This window comes from Nyctibius grandis, chromosome 5, assembly GCF_013368605.1.
Source record: "Nyctibius grandis isolate bNycGra1 chromosome 5, bNycGra1.pri, whole genome shotgun sequence".
Lineage (NCBI taxonomy): Eukaryota > Metazoa > Chordata > Aves > Nyctibiiformes > Nyctibiidae > Nyctibius > Nyctibius grandis.
Window position 1 is genome coordinate 54,772,047 of NC_090662.1, and position 17,755 is coordinate 54,789,801.

Genomic DNA, 17,755 nt, shown 5'->3' on the forward strand with positions numbered 1-17,755 from the left:
TGGCCCTCGGCAGCCAGGCAGATAGGCAGTGAGCCATGGGAGTGTAGACCTTGGTGCTATTGCTTCAGTACTGATTCACATCCACCACTCCTACACCTCCTCCTCCCCCTTTCCTGGTCCCTATTCCACCTGTCCTTGTTATTTCCAAATTAAGCTTTTGCTTTATATTTTCATTATCACACATGACAGGAAAATAGATTGCTACAGCTGTATGTGAAGCCTCAGTTTATTTATTGCAGGTGTGAGCCCCTAGCTCCTGGAAAGCTGCATTAAGTGTAGTCCATCACCCAAATACAACATATTTGTTCTGGAGCAATGATCTCCATAGCACATTTTTATGCACACAGCTTTTCTGATTTGTGAAGCACCTGCTCTAAAAATGCTCTTGTTATACAAGAACCTGTACCTCACACATGATCTACAAAAGAGAGGAGAATTAAGTGTAAAGATAATTTTGCTTGTGGCAGAACGAACAGGACCACAGCAGTTACCCAAAGGGAAAAAAAAAGGGTGAGAATATCAAACCTAGGCTGTTTGGTATCATTGGCACAGATGAGGAGAAAACAAGCGAAGAGCTGACAAAACAAATACAGGAGGCCCTGTATAAAACATCCACTGGTTTCAGCAGGAGTATGAACATTTTGTGTTTGGAAGCTCAGGAAATTCATTCAAAACCACACTATCATAACAAAGCTGTCTTTCACACATGAGTAAACCAGTCAGCCTTTCTCTACGATCTGTATGTGCTCCTGAGCTGGACAGTCAGGTCCTTTGGGTCACCTGGAGAAAACACGTTGAGTTCACGTAGAATGGCCACCCTCAGGCAAGGTCCTGGAAAGGATCTGCTCTCTACCAGAGGACCGCAACTCTTAAAGTTCATTCTGACGCCTGTGGTCATGACCAACACCCGAATTCATTTCCAGCAATCCCAAAGAGAAAGCTGTTGGTGAAATAGGTCTCGATTCAGGGATGTGTTCCTTCCTGTACTTTTCAATGTAAGGTTTAGCCACTTCCCACACCTGCGAAATAAGGAAGTGAAACAGCAGAGTCAGAGGCAAACCAAAAGGTCAGGTAAGACATCAACGCACAAGTTCAGGAAACCCTGTAGTAAAGTTATTGGGCTGGAGGTGAGAATTACAGACCTGTGTAGATACGCTGTATGCGATCAGCAGAACCAGAAGAGGCAGCCAGTGTGAGGTTTAGGGAAAAGCATGTGGGTGGAGTTGACAGGGAATGAGAAAAGATACAACTCCAGTGGGACAAGGTGAAAAGATTGAAGGCGAAAACATTGTGTCTTGTCTTGTTACCAGGTTAATGCTCTGAGTGACATAGTTGGGAGAGGATTGCTGTCACTTGCTACAAAACCACTTGGTCAGGAAGGGGATGGGGAAGCAAAATGGCAGCTGACATGGACAAAGAAAAAGGAAAGGGATGGCGGCTGGAGTTTAAGGCAGAAAAGGAAAATGTTCTACAGTCTCCTTTGCCTCTCCTCCTGTAAGCGCTGCAAGGCAAAAAAAAAGTAAACGGATTTTCTTCTCCCATTTGCTTACTCTCCTCAATTCTTCTGTTACTTATATTTTACAAATAAATAAAATAGATCGATCCCATAGCTATACAAACACATGGCCCAGGTTAACACATTTCACCACTGGTATTCCCTCATCCACGTCCCCTTATTGCTTCCACACCATGCCCAAGGGCCTCAAGGCTGGGGAACACTCACTGTCCCGGGAATGAGGATCACCATCTGGACAGACTGCCAGTTTCTCTGGACATCTGTGGGGTTATAGGACCCTGCCCTCAAACGATCCAAAGTTGGACCTATGTCCGGACCCTACCAGATTTAATAATGTAAGCTATTTATTACACAGGGCAAGTTTAGGAACTGATTTCCAAATCTACCCCACTAAAACTAAGGAAAACCAAATCTCAGGAAATATGGTGGGTTTTCCCCAGGCAGAGGAGTGCTTTTAGCAGGACCATCCAGTGAACACGTGGAGGGGTATTTCCAAAGCAGAACTGCAGTGTGCTCCTCGGGACAGTCCTACGGCACGAGCCGAAAGTCAACACTTGCCTTCTGCTCCACGAGCAGCCTGTGAGCTGCTTCGATGTCTGGGGCCATGAAGCGATCCTTCATCCAAGGCCTGTAATGAGACACATTGTGAACATTGGCCAAACATTAACCACCACCACTGGCAGCCAGTCTCTGGATGGGTCACCTCTGGGGGAGGCGTTTATCTGATCTTACCTCACAACAGAGCGCACAAGGTCATAGACCTTCTCCAATGGGGTTGTCGTTCTCAGAGGGCGTAGGAATTCAATGCCCTGGCAGGCTGCGAGCAGCTCAATAGCCAGAACTAGAAAATCAGAGCAGCGAAAGGGATTTTTGGCAGGTACAGCTCAAGGCGAGGTTTCCCTGATAAAGCTCTCCCTGGCATTTGTTCTGGCTGATATTATATGGTTTCAGGCAGTGTGAAAAGACTGGTGGATCCACACATCCCAGAGAGGCAGCCCAGCAGCAGGATCATTTTATGGATGGTGCTGGCTAGTATCCAGCATTTTAGGCAAGCAGATTTTGGGTGCTCAACCATACAGACCTTTCAGTATGCCAGGAACTCCTGGTCACCACAGTCTTAAATCCATAGGAATCTGTTCCAGGGTATCTTGAATACTCAAATTAATGGCCATCATAAATCAGAAAACCTCTTCAGGACTGAGAAGAAAGGGGCCTGAGCTACAAAAGAAAGTTCTGCCTATGAAGCTTGCAAGAGCCCACGTGAAAGCACCAGTAAAATTACAGAGCTTTGGAAGAGCGTCTTCTGTCTGGAGAAGTTTGCACCGTATCTGCCCATTTCACACCCGATTATTATTGGCATTAGTTCCTCATTTTCACGAGCTAATTCACCCAAGGGACTGAGTAAATCAACTAGATCCAGGACACACTTTCTCAGCACGTTGTTGAAACACACAGTTTCTCAAACTGATTTCTCTGCACATGAAAAATATATTTATATAAAACTAAGTCTTCAGAGCACTCAAATGTATACACTTAAGCGGGCAAGTGAGTTCAGTATTTGTGTGCCGCGTATTACTCTGCTCTTCCACTAACAGCTGACATCTGTATCTAAGCACACCATCTGCCAAATAAACAAACAAATCAAAAGCAAGAGAGGAAAGTTTTGCTGAGTGTCCTGCAGTAAGCAGTTTTGTTTCACAAGGAATGCTTAGTGCTAGATTTACCTCATTTCTGTTAGAAAGATCCAAACACTTGTATAAGTATGTACTTAATACAATACTCTTAGGTAGTTCTTTCAGATGCATTAACTCCTTTTTTCTTAAAATATATCAAAAAAGAATGGCACCAATATCTTCATCTAGTTACACACATAAGATCTGTCTGGAAATCAGCATTTCAATTTTACCTTGTTCCACGTGTTCAATAACTCTCAAAGCTTTTCTTGCAGCCCATCCTCCCATGGACACGTGATCCTCTGTAGCAGCACTGGTTGAGAGAGAATCCACAGAAGAGGGGTGGCACAAGGCTTTGTTCTCAGAAACTGCAAAAATCCAGTGCAATGAATGTAGGACAGAATGGGCACGAGACAGCAGAAGCAATGGCCAACATGGAGCAAAGAGCCTGTCCACCACCTCACGTCCAACTATTGCTCTTCTTTCAAGAATGCGTCTATGTTTTACCTGGACTGAGTAATTTGCAATAAACACCTTGAAAACTTACCATTGCCTCTGAAAACAGTAACCAATATTAGTCTTTAGATTCAAATACTAACCAAATATAGAAAGACTGCTCACTCTTCCCCCATCTCCAGGGTTGGGTTGCTCTGGCTCAAAGGCCTGATGGAAACTGAAGAAAAAGAGTGGACAGCATAACTGAAATACAAGCCTGGTCTTGCCTGTTACTTCAAGGCAACTCTCTGTAAAGAGCATTGGTTCCTACTGTTTTTGGTCACAGATACTGCCCCTACCCTGGTTTCAAGCAGAGAGCTACAAATCAGCATCTGGTCTCTTCTCATCGGAGCTGAGGCACTTGCAGAACTTGCTCCAGGAAGATGCTGCAGGAGCGCAGTACAAATCCTCTCCTACCCTCCTCACCTTGCTACCAGGCTGCCCATGTCCCTCCTCCAGCAGACACACCGCTGAGGGTGGGAGCGTTCCGGCTTTGAAAGTGGGGTGCAAGACTTGGAGTAAGTCTCTCAAACTGCACCCAAAAGGAAGGGGAATTTGGCTGCAGGAAGGGCTGTAGGCACCATCTGATGACAATTTGAGGTTGATAATTGCTCTTTAGAAGAGAAGAAATGAAGTCTGCATTGACAGTACTCTGGCTGCACACAGAACTTTTCTTTCTGAAGCCCAGCAGGATGCTGCATAACACCCTCACCGAATTAGGGGCTTCAGAAAAGCAACAAGAGCAACAGAGAGGTGGTGACACCAACTGCAAATAGCTGGAGTGACACAGTCCAGGGCCAGAGCCCAGCTGGCGCATTCAGGCAGGCAACAGCAGGTCCCAGAGAGGCTGCATGTGACTACTGCAAACAGTTTGGGCTGGCAGGCATGGTGCTACCAGAGAGGAAGAGAGAGACATGTCCAGCGGCATTGTGAAACATATGCAAATTTTTTGGAGCTTTGCCTATTAACCCTGGGAGTGAACAACATTAGCTGATACACAAACACCTTAGAAACTGGCAGGGTGACTTTAAAAATATTAATAAAACCTTGTTAAAAAAAAAAAAAAAAAGAGCTTGAACTTCACTTTTAGATAAATTCCTGGCTATTTTGACCAGGGAAATACAGTTTTAACCCGTGGACTCCTGGTGTCAGCGCAGCGATGAGTTAGGAGGCAGGGCTGTCATTTTCATTCCCTGCAGCAGAGACCACAAACACCCTAGAATCTCTCGCTCCAGATTGCAGAAGTGAGCTGTGAAACCTGAAGCCAAGCAATAGCTAAGGCCTGGAGCCATCCTAAACTCTACCCAGCTGAAAAGTTTCCAGCCTTCGAACAAGGGGATGAGCACTTCAGCTCCTTTTCCAACCCCGCTTCCCCAAACAGCCTCTAGGCAGGGGTCCTTTATTACATCGATTTAGTTCATTGACTTTTTTTTTCTGCAGGATGTTTTTCTACACATTTACCTGACATCCTCTGTTCCTTTGTCTGTTTGCATCTCTCAGAATTTACCCTCTACTCATAGCATGTTTATCTTTATGTTGGCTCGTGCTTTCCTGAACGTATGAACTGTAACATTCCAGTGGCCAGAAGGCTTCTTGTTGCATTAGTCATGAGTACTAGAGGAAAAATGTACTAATGCTTATTTTTAGCATGCTCCTCCAATAACCAGCCCTGGGAACTCCAGTCTCCTGAGGACTGTGGAGTTTGATATTGATGTACAGACCTGGCTGTCAAATGGAGACACTGAGTACTAAGGGTATCAGGCCCAGCTTTGAGACAAGTGGTGTCCCTGTGCTATTGAGAAGTGAGGAATAGCAGTATCACACAGAATCACAGAATCAATCAGGTTGGAAGAGACCTCTGGGATCATCGAGTCCAACCATTGCCCTGTCACCACCCTGTCAACTAGACCATGGCACTAAGACATATCCAGTCTTTTCTTAAACACATACAGAGATGGTGACTCCACCACCTCCCTGGGCAGCCCGTTCCAATGTCTAATGACTCCTTCTGAGAAGAAATGCTTCCTAATGTCTAACCTGAACCTCCCCTGGCGAAGCTTGAGGCTATGTCCTCTTGTCCTATCACTAGTTGCCCAGGAGAAGAGGCCGACTCCCACTTCACTACAACCTCCCTTCAGGTAGTTGTAGACTGCAATAAGGTCACCTCGGAGCCTCCTCTTCTCCAGGCTAAACAACCCCAGCTCCATCAGCCGTTCCTCATCGGTCAGACCCTCCAGAGCCTTCACCAGCTTGGTCGCCCTCCTCTGGACACACTCCACACCTCAAACATCTTTCTTGAAGTGCGGGGCCCACAACTGACACAGTACTCAAGATGCGGCCTCACCAGTGCCGAGTAGAGAGGGACGATCACTTCCCTAGACCGGCTGGCTACACTATTCCTAACAGAGGCCAGGATGCCATTGGCCTTCTTGGCCACCTGGGCACACTGCTGGCTCCTGTTTAGCCAGCTGTCAATCAGCACCCCCAGGTCTCTTTCCACCGGGCCGCTTTCTAACCACTCTTCCCCCAGCCTGTAGCGCTGCATGGGGTTGTTGTGGCCAAAGCGTAAGACCCGGCACTTGTTCTTGTTGAACCTCATGCCGTTGGTCTCGGCCCATCTACCTAACCTGTCCAGATCCCTCTGTAGGGCCTTCCTACCCTCCAGCAGATCGACACTCCCACCCAGCTTGCTGTCATCTGCAAATTTGCTGAGGGTGCACTCAATCCCTACGTCTAGATCATCTATAAAGATATTGAACAGCACCGGCCCCAGAACTGAGCCCTGGGGAACACCGTTAGTGACCGGCCGCCAGTTGGACTTTGCCCCATTCACCACCACTCTCTGGGCTTGGCCATCCAGCCAGTTTTTAACCCATTTAAGAGTCCACCCATCCAAGCCCCGGGCAGCCAGTTTGTCTAGGAGGATGCTGTGGGAGACAGTATTGAATGCCTTACTGAAGTCTAGATAGACTACATCCACAGCCCTGCCCTCATCTACTAAGTGGGTCACTTTGTCATAGAAGGAGATCAGTTTGGTATCCCTTGCTTACAGACCGTAACTATTCAAGCAGAGGTTCTAGGTTCAGCAGAGTGGCTCAGAGAGATGTATGTTTGCTGCCTGCAGTGTTTGCTGCTAATTACAGCCCTATCTCAGCTGCTTTGCAGGCTCCTGGGTACACAGCTGCCACTGATTTCACCTAGAGCTCTTATGCTGGTGACTGTAAATCAGAGCACTGCTTGCCAATCCCATAAAGATGCAAGCAGGCAAGCATTCCCACCGAAGTCCATCTAAGGGTTTGCGTGCTCAGAGCGCTAAACATGCCCATGGGTCAGTGCAGAATAAAGAATATGAGCTGAAATAATTGCAGCTGCACTCAACGCTCAAACTTTTCACCCAGCCAGCACAAAGCACATGGAGAAGAGACAGAAAACAGGAGTGAGATCCCTTTGTATCTACTATCAAATTACAACTGTCCCGATATAAATCGGTCTTCCTAGCTTGCTCTCTTGATGATATTGCAGAAGCACTCACCCAGGGCAGCTGCCGTGCAGTGTGCAATCATGAAGCCAGAGTTCAGACCTCCTTCAGTGACTAAAAATGCAGGCAGTTCGCTGAGTGAGGGGTTGCAGAGCCTCTCAATTCTTCTTTCACTAATTGCAGCGAGTTCATGCACACCAATTGCCAAATAGTCCAGAGCCTATAAAAGATCTTATTAAACCAGATGACAGAAGAAAAAAAAACAAACAAACAAAAAAACCAAAACAGAAACTATTTTTTTTTTTTTTTTTTTTTTTCTTTCTCCACATGCTTGATTACCTTTGCAGGATATTCACCATGAAAATTTCCTCCAGAAATAGTCTCTGCTCTTTCAGCAAATACCATCTTTACAGAGAAGTTAAGGTACAAACATGAGTGAAATACAGTTTACATGACAGATATCTGTCAGTAACTGGAATATCTTAACTGAAGGAATGTTTGTGCTGATAGACTTTTATTTGCAAGCACATTATATTACATCTGCATGTTCACTTTTCAGAAAATGAAAATCCAGTCTCAGGAAGAGAGGTTGCTGTTACAAGCAACGGTAGTTAATGACTAAAGCCAGTTATTACTTTTTTTGCCTCTTATACAAATAATTATATACAAGGTTAAAAAAGGTCAAGCAAAATTCTATGTAGAAATGAAGTCATCAAAAAGATACAGGGTTGTCTGTGGCACTATTGATTTCAGTCATCATGATGTCCTTCACAAAAGCAATTGTATCGTTTACAACTCCGTGGACCTAGAACAAAAGACATTAGCACCTGAGCTTAGTATCTACACTTAGTTCATCTTCAGGATGCTGATTGGGCTGCAGGTACCCTCCTTCCCATCATCCCAGTCTCTACATCCACACATGAAGATGGTCTTGGATTTGCTCTTAAAGTCAGGAGCATCACTGTGGAACACTGCCCATCCTAGACACCCAAAAGACTATATTTGCTATTATTATGGCAATATTGCTAAAAGGATAATCCAAGTATGTCATTCCTTACTTGTTTGGGTTGGTTTATGCTAAATGGAAGATAAGATACTTATTCAGTGGCGGAAGTTTTATTAGGGGAGAAGTAACCTCACAAAGCCCCCACAGAAAACAAAACCTCTCATTAATTAGCTTCCATTAATTCCACTGATTTAATAGTTTTGCTCATGTTAAAACTCATGGGATTGAGTACTTCCAGTATGTTTGAGATACTACACTCTGTCTGCTTCTAGAAACAGCTTTCCCCAGTCCATGGTTTTAGCATCAATGAAGAAGAAATGCCCTACAAAACCACTAGCATGGAATGCAGCACCTTTCCCTTGCTTCCGACACTTGGCCTCTTCCAGATCTGAACAGAGCTTTTAGACGCTGCCTGATGGGTGCATGGGATCAATGAATTACATGTCTCCATTAATACTAACTTTGACGTGAGGGAGAAGCAAAATAAAACCGCTTCCTCTAATGGAGTCAGACAACACATAATTGACAGTATTTCTGTAGTGGGAACTTCACCATCATTTATCTAGTGCTACGAAAGGAAATAAAAGTCAGTTTTTACCTGAGGGCAGCAGCGCATTGTGTACGCATCCTGAACTCGGTCACAGAATCTATGGCTCTCTAGAAGGAACAAGGGAGGAAAAAACCAAATATTCCTCACACAGAAGCATATGGGCTACTGTTGAAGGACCCAGCCTGCCTTGGTAACCTGAGAGGGTGAAGGTTAAGATTGTTCACCTGCTATTTCTGATGGATGATGGTCAGAATCTAGAAGGGACCTGAATCGAAACGCCACTTCAGACTGCCCTCGATGTGGGCGCACTGCGTGGATATCTAGTAAAACAAGTTAGACTGTTAGGTTTTGCCTCTCTTGTCAACAGCTGTTAAGCAAAGAGACAGGAAAGGCCCAGTACCCACCAGTGTCAAAGGCTCTTGTTGTACCCTTCAAGACTTCAAGTGTAAGGGCAGCAATTATATCAGCTTGTCTAGCTATAGCACCGGCTCTTTCAACTGCTTCACATCCCAGCGAGGTGATCATTTGTGTCCCATTGATGAGAGCCAGACCCTTCAAAGAGAGGGCAGACGTTAAGCAAATTCATTGCAGCTATTCCGTATGCTGTGGTAATTCCCCATTTCTGCGATAATTCTCCTTCTTGTATGAATGAATTAAACACCTTTGCTCAGCTTCCTGGATCATCCTGAAATCACAAAATGCACAGCTGGACTGGGCATCTTTGCTACATAAATTGTCAATGTTCATGATCCTACTGAGTCACTATAGACACACTTGGAGCTCCAGTAGTTCCAAGCAAGAGGTTTATTTCATGTTATTTCAAGCTTAAACAAGAAAAGTACAGGAAATATTTATTCTTTTCCTGTCCTTTGGAAGTGGAATGCTATTTTTATTAATTTCTTCTTAAGTTAGTAGTTAAACCAAAGAAGTTATGAGCATGGGGGGTGCAAAACCCAATCATAATGAGGAAGTGGAGAATTAAAACAGCATTAGAAGTTATAAGTGCTTTAGAAGATTTGTTGAGTTCAGTTAAAACTAGCTTCAGGTTTGTTCTAAACAAACATAAGGCCCATGGGAGCCTTCCATTTGCCTTTAGGAGACACTGGATTTGTCTTCTTGCTCCTGGTGCTGTGTTAGAGCTACTGAGGCCCCTTATCGGAGAGCTCCGCAGCCCTCAAATCTGTTGTGTTCCCATGTAAACTTTAACACTTAAGAGTGAGATTCACCTCACCTAGTTTTAATGATCTAGAAGTCAGGTACCTTGTTCAAGTCACTCATCTGAGCTCCTGTTATGGTCAAAGGGCAGATAGGTACCTTGAGAGGGCTTCTTAGACATCTGTTTCAGGATAATATGAAGTGTTTTCTGAAGATGCCTGTCTCTTTCCACTGACCACAGAGCCAATCTAAACATCAAGCTTGGATCTGACATTTCATGTCAAGTAGGGTGACACTAGGAGAGGTGAATCCCACTCCTGATTGATAATACTTCATTAATATCCTTCTGGAGCTTGACTGTTAATTCATTTCATGCTTAAATTGTAAGCATAAAGTAACTAGTGATTGACTATGCTTGTTTTCCATCAGCTGGCATCATTATACTTTATTACCTCTTTTGGTTTCAAGGTAATTGGTCTCAGACCATGGGCTTCCAGGACCTGTGAAGGAGTTTAATGACAAGGTAATTAACGAAAAATGTTTTTCAGTAATTCAGTCACCAAAACTTTTAGATCTTAAATGTTTCCATAAATAAAAATATTAACCAATTCCTTAAGTGACGGGAGAAAAAGAGTTTTATATCACAAACATTTAAAATATTTTTTTTTTCTGCTGGGCTAAATAAAGGACAGCATTTTTGGGCTTCCAAGCCAGCACTGCATTTCCCAGTGCCAGTAAAAGAAGGCAGTAGGAGCACTGAAGCAAGATATTATCACAGCCCATCAACATCTACCGTGTATTAGCTGATGGGAGAGAGTAATAGGAGAGAAGGCTAGAAATGTCTTGGGAAGGTAGTTCTGCCTACACCTTGCCTCATAGCAGGTTTGGCTTGGCATAAACTATTGCTTTATAAACGATTCTCTAACCCTTTCCATAGAAAATCTCCAATGACAGGAGGAGTTTGCTTTTGTGGGAAATGGAGGAACGGTATAACCTTGATTCTGATTAGAGTCCTCTCAACCTTTCCAACTGAAGAGGTAATACATCTCAGAGGTGTACAACTGTAACTTCTGGTCCTGAAGGTCCAGGAAACACTGGCCTGATTCCTCCCTACTCCTCTCCCTGTGTAGTTCTCAGTACTTCTCCAGCCTAGAGTGATGGTACAGCTAGCAATCCATGAATAAATCTGGTGTTCAAATATTCATGGATAGGGGTGACACGTGTAGCAGAACAAACTGCCATGAGAGACTTTGGAGGAGCCAGACTTGGAGATATTCAACACTAGATCAATCTGCTGATGTTTTAGTGACAGAATAACAACTAATTAAAAACTAATTCCATTGTAAAGCTTCCATCTTGTAAAGGAGGATGCTACATTCCTAGTTAATTTATCAAAAATGAAATGTCCAAACCTGTGTATTCACTTAAAGCCATTATAAAATCAGTAGAAATGTTACTGATCAGTTCCTGCCTCCAATAAATCTCCAATTACTCTCAGCATTTGAAGTTTTGAATTTGAGAGGTAATCTTGGGTTTGTTGGAACAGTGGTGATGTTCATAGAGCTGATGTAGTAATAGGTCTTTCATAGCTGGTATCATATCCTGTCCCTCTCTCCAGGTCCTAAATTATGTTGCTGCAGTATCTTGTATTGGAATACAACGGCATGATATTTCTTTAGGACTTAATAACATGCTGCATATTCATATCTGCTCCAGTGACATGTAGGTCAGTTATTTGATTCTCATCGATCCACCTTACTCAAGGTAGAGGATGAGTTGCTGTCCGTGCAAGGCAACCTAGCCCCAACTCAAACTGGTACAAAAAATCCAAAGACTTACGTGTTATTAATCTGAGCAAAAGCTCTCTTTCTCTCAAGGCTACACACATTTTGTCAAACGAGCCAGCAAGCAGGAAAAAAGCAATCAGCTGCATGAATCTTACATATTTAGCATCAGCCCAGCCACTCTTTGGGGACCACATCTTTCCCTCTCCAATTAATCCCAGAGTAAGATGAGAGAGGGGGGCCAAGTCTCCACTGGCTCCAACTGTCCCTTTCTCTGGGATATAAGGAAGACACGACGCTAGAAAGAGAACAAAAATGACTCCTGTTAGAGCTTCCCCTCAATACACTCCATCGAAAACAGAGAAGCCAGCACATGAGTGTGGTCACAGTAACATCCTGCAATCATGGTCAATGGCACCAACAGGACTACTCTCGTTGCACACTGGGATTTGCCCCTGGGATTAGCTGCAGTTTATAAAGAAATCAATCCCCTTCTACATTTAGTTTTGACCCACAGCCTGGTGGTGACTGCATCTACAGCCACACAGCCAGGGCAGGGCAAAACATCACTCCTCTCAGCTCTCATCGCAGGGTGACCACCTGGTGCGGACAAAACTACCTCTTCATTTCTCACTCACTAAACATTAGGTTACATCTAGAAACCATCTTCAAGCCCTCTCCCCCCATCCTAGTCCTCTGGGCACTGAACGGGTGGAAATGAAGAAACGGAGCCCAGGGAACTGCAGAAAAAGCAGGGAAGAGACCAGTCTGTTTCTCTTTTGCAGAGCTAAACACTGAATTGCAGCTCCTTCACCTGCTGCAGGAGGAGGAGGAGGGTATAACAGAGGGCAGCGCAAAGCCTTTATTCTTTGGGCCTCGCATATATGAATGTGGCTCTTCTCTCACACCCGTGGTCTACAGTCTCAGAACAATCTTCCCATCTACGGTTTCAGAAAAAAAGAGAAGGGAAGTTGAACCTAACACTCTAAGATAGAGAGAAGGTGCTCTTTGCTTCTCACTGCCACACTGGCATGCCTCACCAGAGGAACCATCAACGGACGTCACCTAATGAACAGCACAGCCACCCCTTTGGTTTCCCTGCCGCAGCATCCAGCAAGGCCACCCAGCTTTAGCTGCTTTGACAGCCATGGCCATGTGAGCTGCTGACCAGCCATGCGCTTCTGCGTGGCTGCCTTGTAGCCCTTGCTTACAAACACTTGTATAGGTCTCAGGGGGTCTACTCACCAAAACAGGTGCTGCTCAAGCAGGTCTGCTTGACAAACTCCAACACAAGCAGTTTTCTACATGGTAATAGCACACCTCCTGCCCCCCCCCGCCCCCCCTGCCCCAAATCCCAGCATCCCTGAAGATGGTGGCACACACATCAGCACGCACCCGACAGGACAAAAGTTAGAGACTTAAGCCTTTGTAGAAGAGCTGGCCCAGAGCCAGAGTCATGCTCTTAGTTAAGCTTGGTCTTGAACTAATTACCTGACCTCTCAGAGGCTCTTTTCCCAAACTGCTGCCTGTTGCATCCCTTTCTCTCAGCCTTTCCTGTCAGCTCTTCTCATACCCCAAGTTCTTCAACAGAGGAATGGTCTCCAGCTGTGAGTTTGTACAGCCAAGCTCTGGTCCTGATCTCTCACAACTACCAAGTTGAAAGACCAACATCCGTAGCTTGACCCATTGAGCTACACCCTTTAATTAAACAGTTAAAAGAAAAAAGAAAGGGAAAGAGGGATTTTCTTTAAACGTCTTTTTACCATTAAAAGCTTCAATAACTTGCTGGAGCGTTTCTAGGGATATTCCACTGTATCCTTTTGCTAGGACATTGATTCTCAGTGCCAACAGCATGCGAGATCTCTCCGGGCTCAAAGGTTTCCCCACACCTGAAACAGTAATCCTCTTGGTTACTAACCCACTACCAACAGTGGCAAAAAACGGAAACATCAAGCGATTTCTCATTACCTGCAGAATGTGAACGAACCAAGTTCACTTGAAGCTCCCTATGGAAAAAAAAATATGTAAAAACCCAAGTAAGTCTCATCAAGTTTTATTTTGCACAAAACAGAGGGAAATACTGAAGCAGCTCTCTTGTCTAACCACACAGTATAAATGTACAGGGTCAAACTGCTCCCTCTTCTTCCCTTCCTGAAAAGAAAGGACAGAGAAAGCTGCACACACAACTTACTTCAGCTTACTGTTTGGGATGACAGTCCTGGCAAACTTCCCAAAACCAGTGGTGATTCCATAAACAACTGCAAGAGACGCACACTGCTGGTTAAGGAGGGAACTCGAAGTTTTCTGAACAATTAATAGTTAGGGATAAAAATATTTACCTGTCTGTTCCTTTACGATCCTTTCAATCACTTCTCGTGATTGTTTGACTTTAGCTTCAGCTTCAGGTGTGAGCTAAAACATGAGTAGTTTAAATATTAGTTTCTTTGTCATTATTTAATTTTAATTGTAGAAAGATAAACATGTAATTTTTAGCTGCATTTGCTCAGAATTTTTACCTTTATCTTGTACAGCCCCTTTCCTAAATTGACCAAGTCCTCCGTTGTTAAGCTGTTGCCATCTAAAGAAATATACTATAACAAAGAAACACCTGTTAGTTTGGGATACATATATGTATAAAATGGCTTAATCATCAGAATAAAAAAACCCCAACAAACAGTCAAAACTCAGCAATGACAGGAAGCTCACTCACACTCATTCGTAAGGCAGGAACTCACTAACAAAAACAGAATAAGCACATTATATTAGACTCCTAGACACAGCCAATCTAACAGCCCCTGCTCTCGCGAATGCTGCAGTGGCTCAACTCTCAGCATGTGCTGGTGAACAGCAGGATGTGTTACAGAGTTGTAAAACCGTTGGCAATTCCTACCTGTTCTGGTTCTCGGTATTTGCTGTATCTAAAAGTTCTGTAAAGGAAAATAAAGGGCAAACAGGATTTCGCAGGTAGTGACCATTTGATTACAGCCGGCAATGTGTTTTAAGAATGAAGGAACACTAAAAGAACAGGGAAATCTAGAAAATGATAAATCTGGAATTATAAAAAAGTTCATAAAATGCTCAAGAAAAGGATACAAATGAACTCCTTCTGGCTGAGATGGTATGAAATCTGGAGACATTATATCTCCTTCTATAACTAGAAGAGATATGCAAATAGACATGAACAGGATTAAATTGTATTGTACATATAAATGAATGTGCTATTCATTGCAATACACACCAGTAAGAATTCTAATTTGCAGTTATCAGTCCCAAATATATTTGTATGCTTCTAAGAAAATAACATAGGACTACATAGTTTAAGGTATTCTAAAGGCAAAAGAGCCGCCCAACCCTTGTACACATGCTCCATATCCCATACAATCTTTTAGTGTATATGATATGACATACAAAAAATGTATATAGAATCCTGTAGCTTCTATACCTTATATAGTTCTGTACTTAAAACTAAGGGTGTATTGTGGTATTTTTCCATAAAAATCATAGACAGTATCTCAGTTGTTGCGATTTTAGATAAACGATGGTTTGCTAACTCAGATGCCAATGCAGTCATGCTGTGATGCATTGCTTAAGATTTTGCTTACCAACTTCAACAAATTCATTGTCCTCTAGAGCATCCTCCACTGTATCATCCAGATCCAGCAAGCCAAGTCCCTTGCACCTTCGAATGTAAAATTTTACTTCTTCCACCGAGGCAAATCCCCCGTTGTCGGGTTTGTTTTTCATGTACCGTCTCACAGCTTCTTTTCCCAGCCACCCGATGGTGTTCATGCGGTTTAGGCATGGCACTGCGAGCCATTCTCCTCGGACGTGCACCGTGTATCTCGGCATGCTTTCTCTCCAAAATTGTCCCTTGACCGAGAAGGGCTGCAGCACGCAGCAGCCTTACATTTACCACGCGAACGCCCAAAGAGCAGTGTCTAGCTGGAGTCCAGTGTCGCAATCAGATAGAGGCAGAAATCCACCCCCAAAATCCCCACCTTCGTAAATAAGTGAGATCGATGTACCCAGCTGACTTCATCCAATCAAACCAAACCCAGGGAGCACACCCTTTTACATGGAAAGACAAAAAAACCCCGCAATACTACAGGAATTTTTTTTCCAAAGATCATGTCAGGAATATAGAAATGGAAATCTAGGAGCTGGAGTTTATGTAGCAAGAATAGATAAATAAATCAGAATTAGCTGGAATGCAACTGTTATAAAAACTTAAGGGTTTAACAAACTTCAACGAAGTTGTCATCCAGCAGTAGATCACAGTAATGAAAACCTCCGTGAGGGACAGGGCTGGAAGAGAGTCACCCTGTTATGGATTGGTCATGGCTACCAGGATTGAAAGGAGACTGGATTATACCTGTACATCTCTATGCAGTGTATGAAGCAAGTCTGCTTTGCTCAGTCCCATGCTGAAGTTAGAGAACATAATTTTGTATTGTAGGTGAGGAAAAGGTTCATGAATTTCCATTATCCTTTCACTTATGCTCTGGAAGATGTTGCTAGAACAAGTAGCACAAATATTAGGCCGCACCTGCCCACTGACGAGACTGGTGCTGCTACACCATGCTTCTTTTGCAGGCAGATGCAAAGAAGAAAAGATGTGGAGAAACACTGTTGAGATGGTGCTGAAATACAGTTTAGCAATGACCAGGTTGACAAAGAAGCTGAAAATACCTTTGTCTTTAAAGACAAAACAGTAAAAAACACTCGCAAGTCCATGCTACCCACAATAGCGTTCCCAGACAAAGGGACTACTATAAAGCGCACTTAACTGGGGTGAATTATGTTGGGGAATTTTTGAGACACATCGGTGGGGAAGTCCCTATGTGGGAGACATTGCCCCAGCAGAGCAGCACAACGCTAGCAAAAGCAATGCCTGCCGCTATTTTTTCTTTCTAGCTCTGGCAGCAAGAAATCAGGATTAGCTGGCAGCACGGCTCCAACTGCCAAATCGCTATATATGATATATGGGCTTTTACGACAAAACGTTACCCCAAAACTAGTAACATAAAACATTTCTAAAACAAAGAACTGGAGCTTTCATTGCAATCTGATAGCTTGAACCAGAACCTGTTAACAGCAGGCACCCCCTCCTCCTACCAGAGCCTTCCCCCAGAGAATCCCCGTTCATCCAGGTGATGCTGTAGCAGAAGCCTCATTAGATTTTGGGAGTGAACGGAAGGAACTGTGCAAATTTCTAATCTGAGATACAGAAACATTCTTTTCAGTGAGTTTTCCATCCGAAGTTACCACTTCCTCAGAGGAACAGCAAGAGGAGAATGAACGGCTCATTAGATCCCTAACACAAGGCAGCCTGTAAGTTCTTTACACACAAGGAAATTACACTATTTTGATTCAAAAAAAAGCCTGTATTTTGTTGTGTTTAATAAAAGCTGAGGGGCACAACATTCACAGAAAGAATTTAAACTGATTTTTGAGCCTCAGACACCTTAAACTACTTAGACATATATAGGTTAAAGTTAAATGGTAGAACTCAGGATGCCTTGAATCAATAAAATCCAACAGGGTATGTTCATGCCTTCATTTATATTAGAGCTGCTAGCATGAAAAGATGAATCTCCTGGTAAAATACATAACTACATCTACTTGAAATTTTATACTGATCGAAATTCAGATCAGAAATAAATCGATTGATAGGCTCTCCACTCCCCCTCTGTGTGCTATTATGAAACCCAAACCTTTTGCCGTGACTTATATTTGGTATCTTCCTCCTCTAAAACAGCACCTTCTTTTAATTTGTTACTCCTCCATCTGGGGTTACCTCCAGTTTGGATGAGGCCTTGAGCAACCTGGTCTAGTGGAAAGGTGTCCCCTGCCTGTGGCAGGGGGGCTGGAATTAGATGATCTTTAAGGTCCCTTCCAACCCAAACCATTCTATATGATGATTCTATGATGATGATTTAATCTATGCAAACTGATCACCTCCAGGAAAAGCAGTTGTTCTCAACCCACTTCAAAAAACCACCTGTGGATGGCAGTATCCACAACAGTTTCACCTAAACCATGAACTTTAACTGAAGTGCTGCAGCAATTCTAAGAAATACAGCCCTCTAATTGTTTTT

General features: G+C 43.7%; 1 protein-coding gene across 1 annotated transcript; it reads right to left on the reverse strand.

The window, feature by feature from the left end:
- Positions 1-869: 869 nt before the first annotated feature.
- Positions 870-15,506, reverse strand: HAL (histidine ammonia-lyase). The gene is made up of 20 exons (XM_068401225.1): positions 15,260-15,506; positions 14,751-14,811; positions 14,548-14,575; positions 14,174-14,248; positions 13,997-14,069; positions 13,849-13,915; positions 13,626-13,663; positions 13,421-13,546; positions 11,816-11,955; positions 10,326-10,373; positions 9,123-9,270; positions 8,943-9,038; positions 8,767-8,825; positions 7,887-7,967; positions 7,502-7,567; positions 7,217-7,382; positions 3,423-3,557; positions 2,249-2,357; positions 2,075-2,144; positions 870-1,019 (listed from the first exon to the last, which is right to left on the reverse strand). The coding sequence occupies exons 1-20, from the start codon at positions 15,504-15,506 to the stop codon at positions 870-872; spliced, it is 1,983 nt and encodes a 660-aa protein (XP_068257326.1).
- Between the last annotated feature and the right edge of the window lie 2,249 nt (positions 15,507-17,755).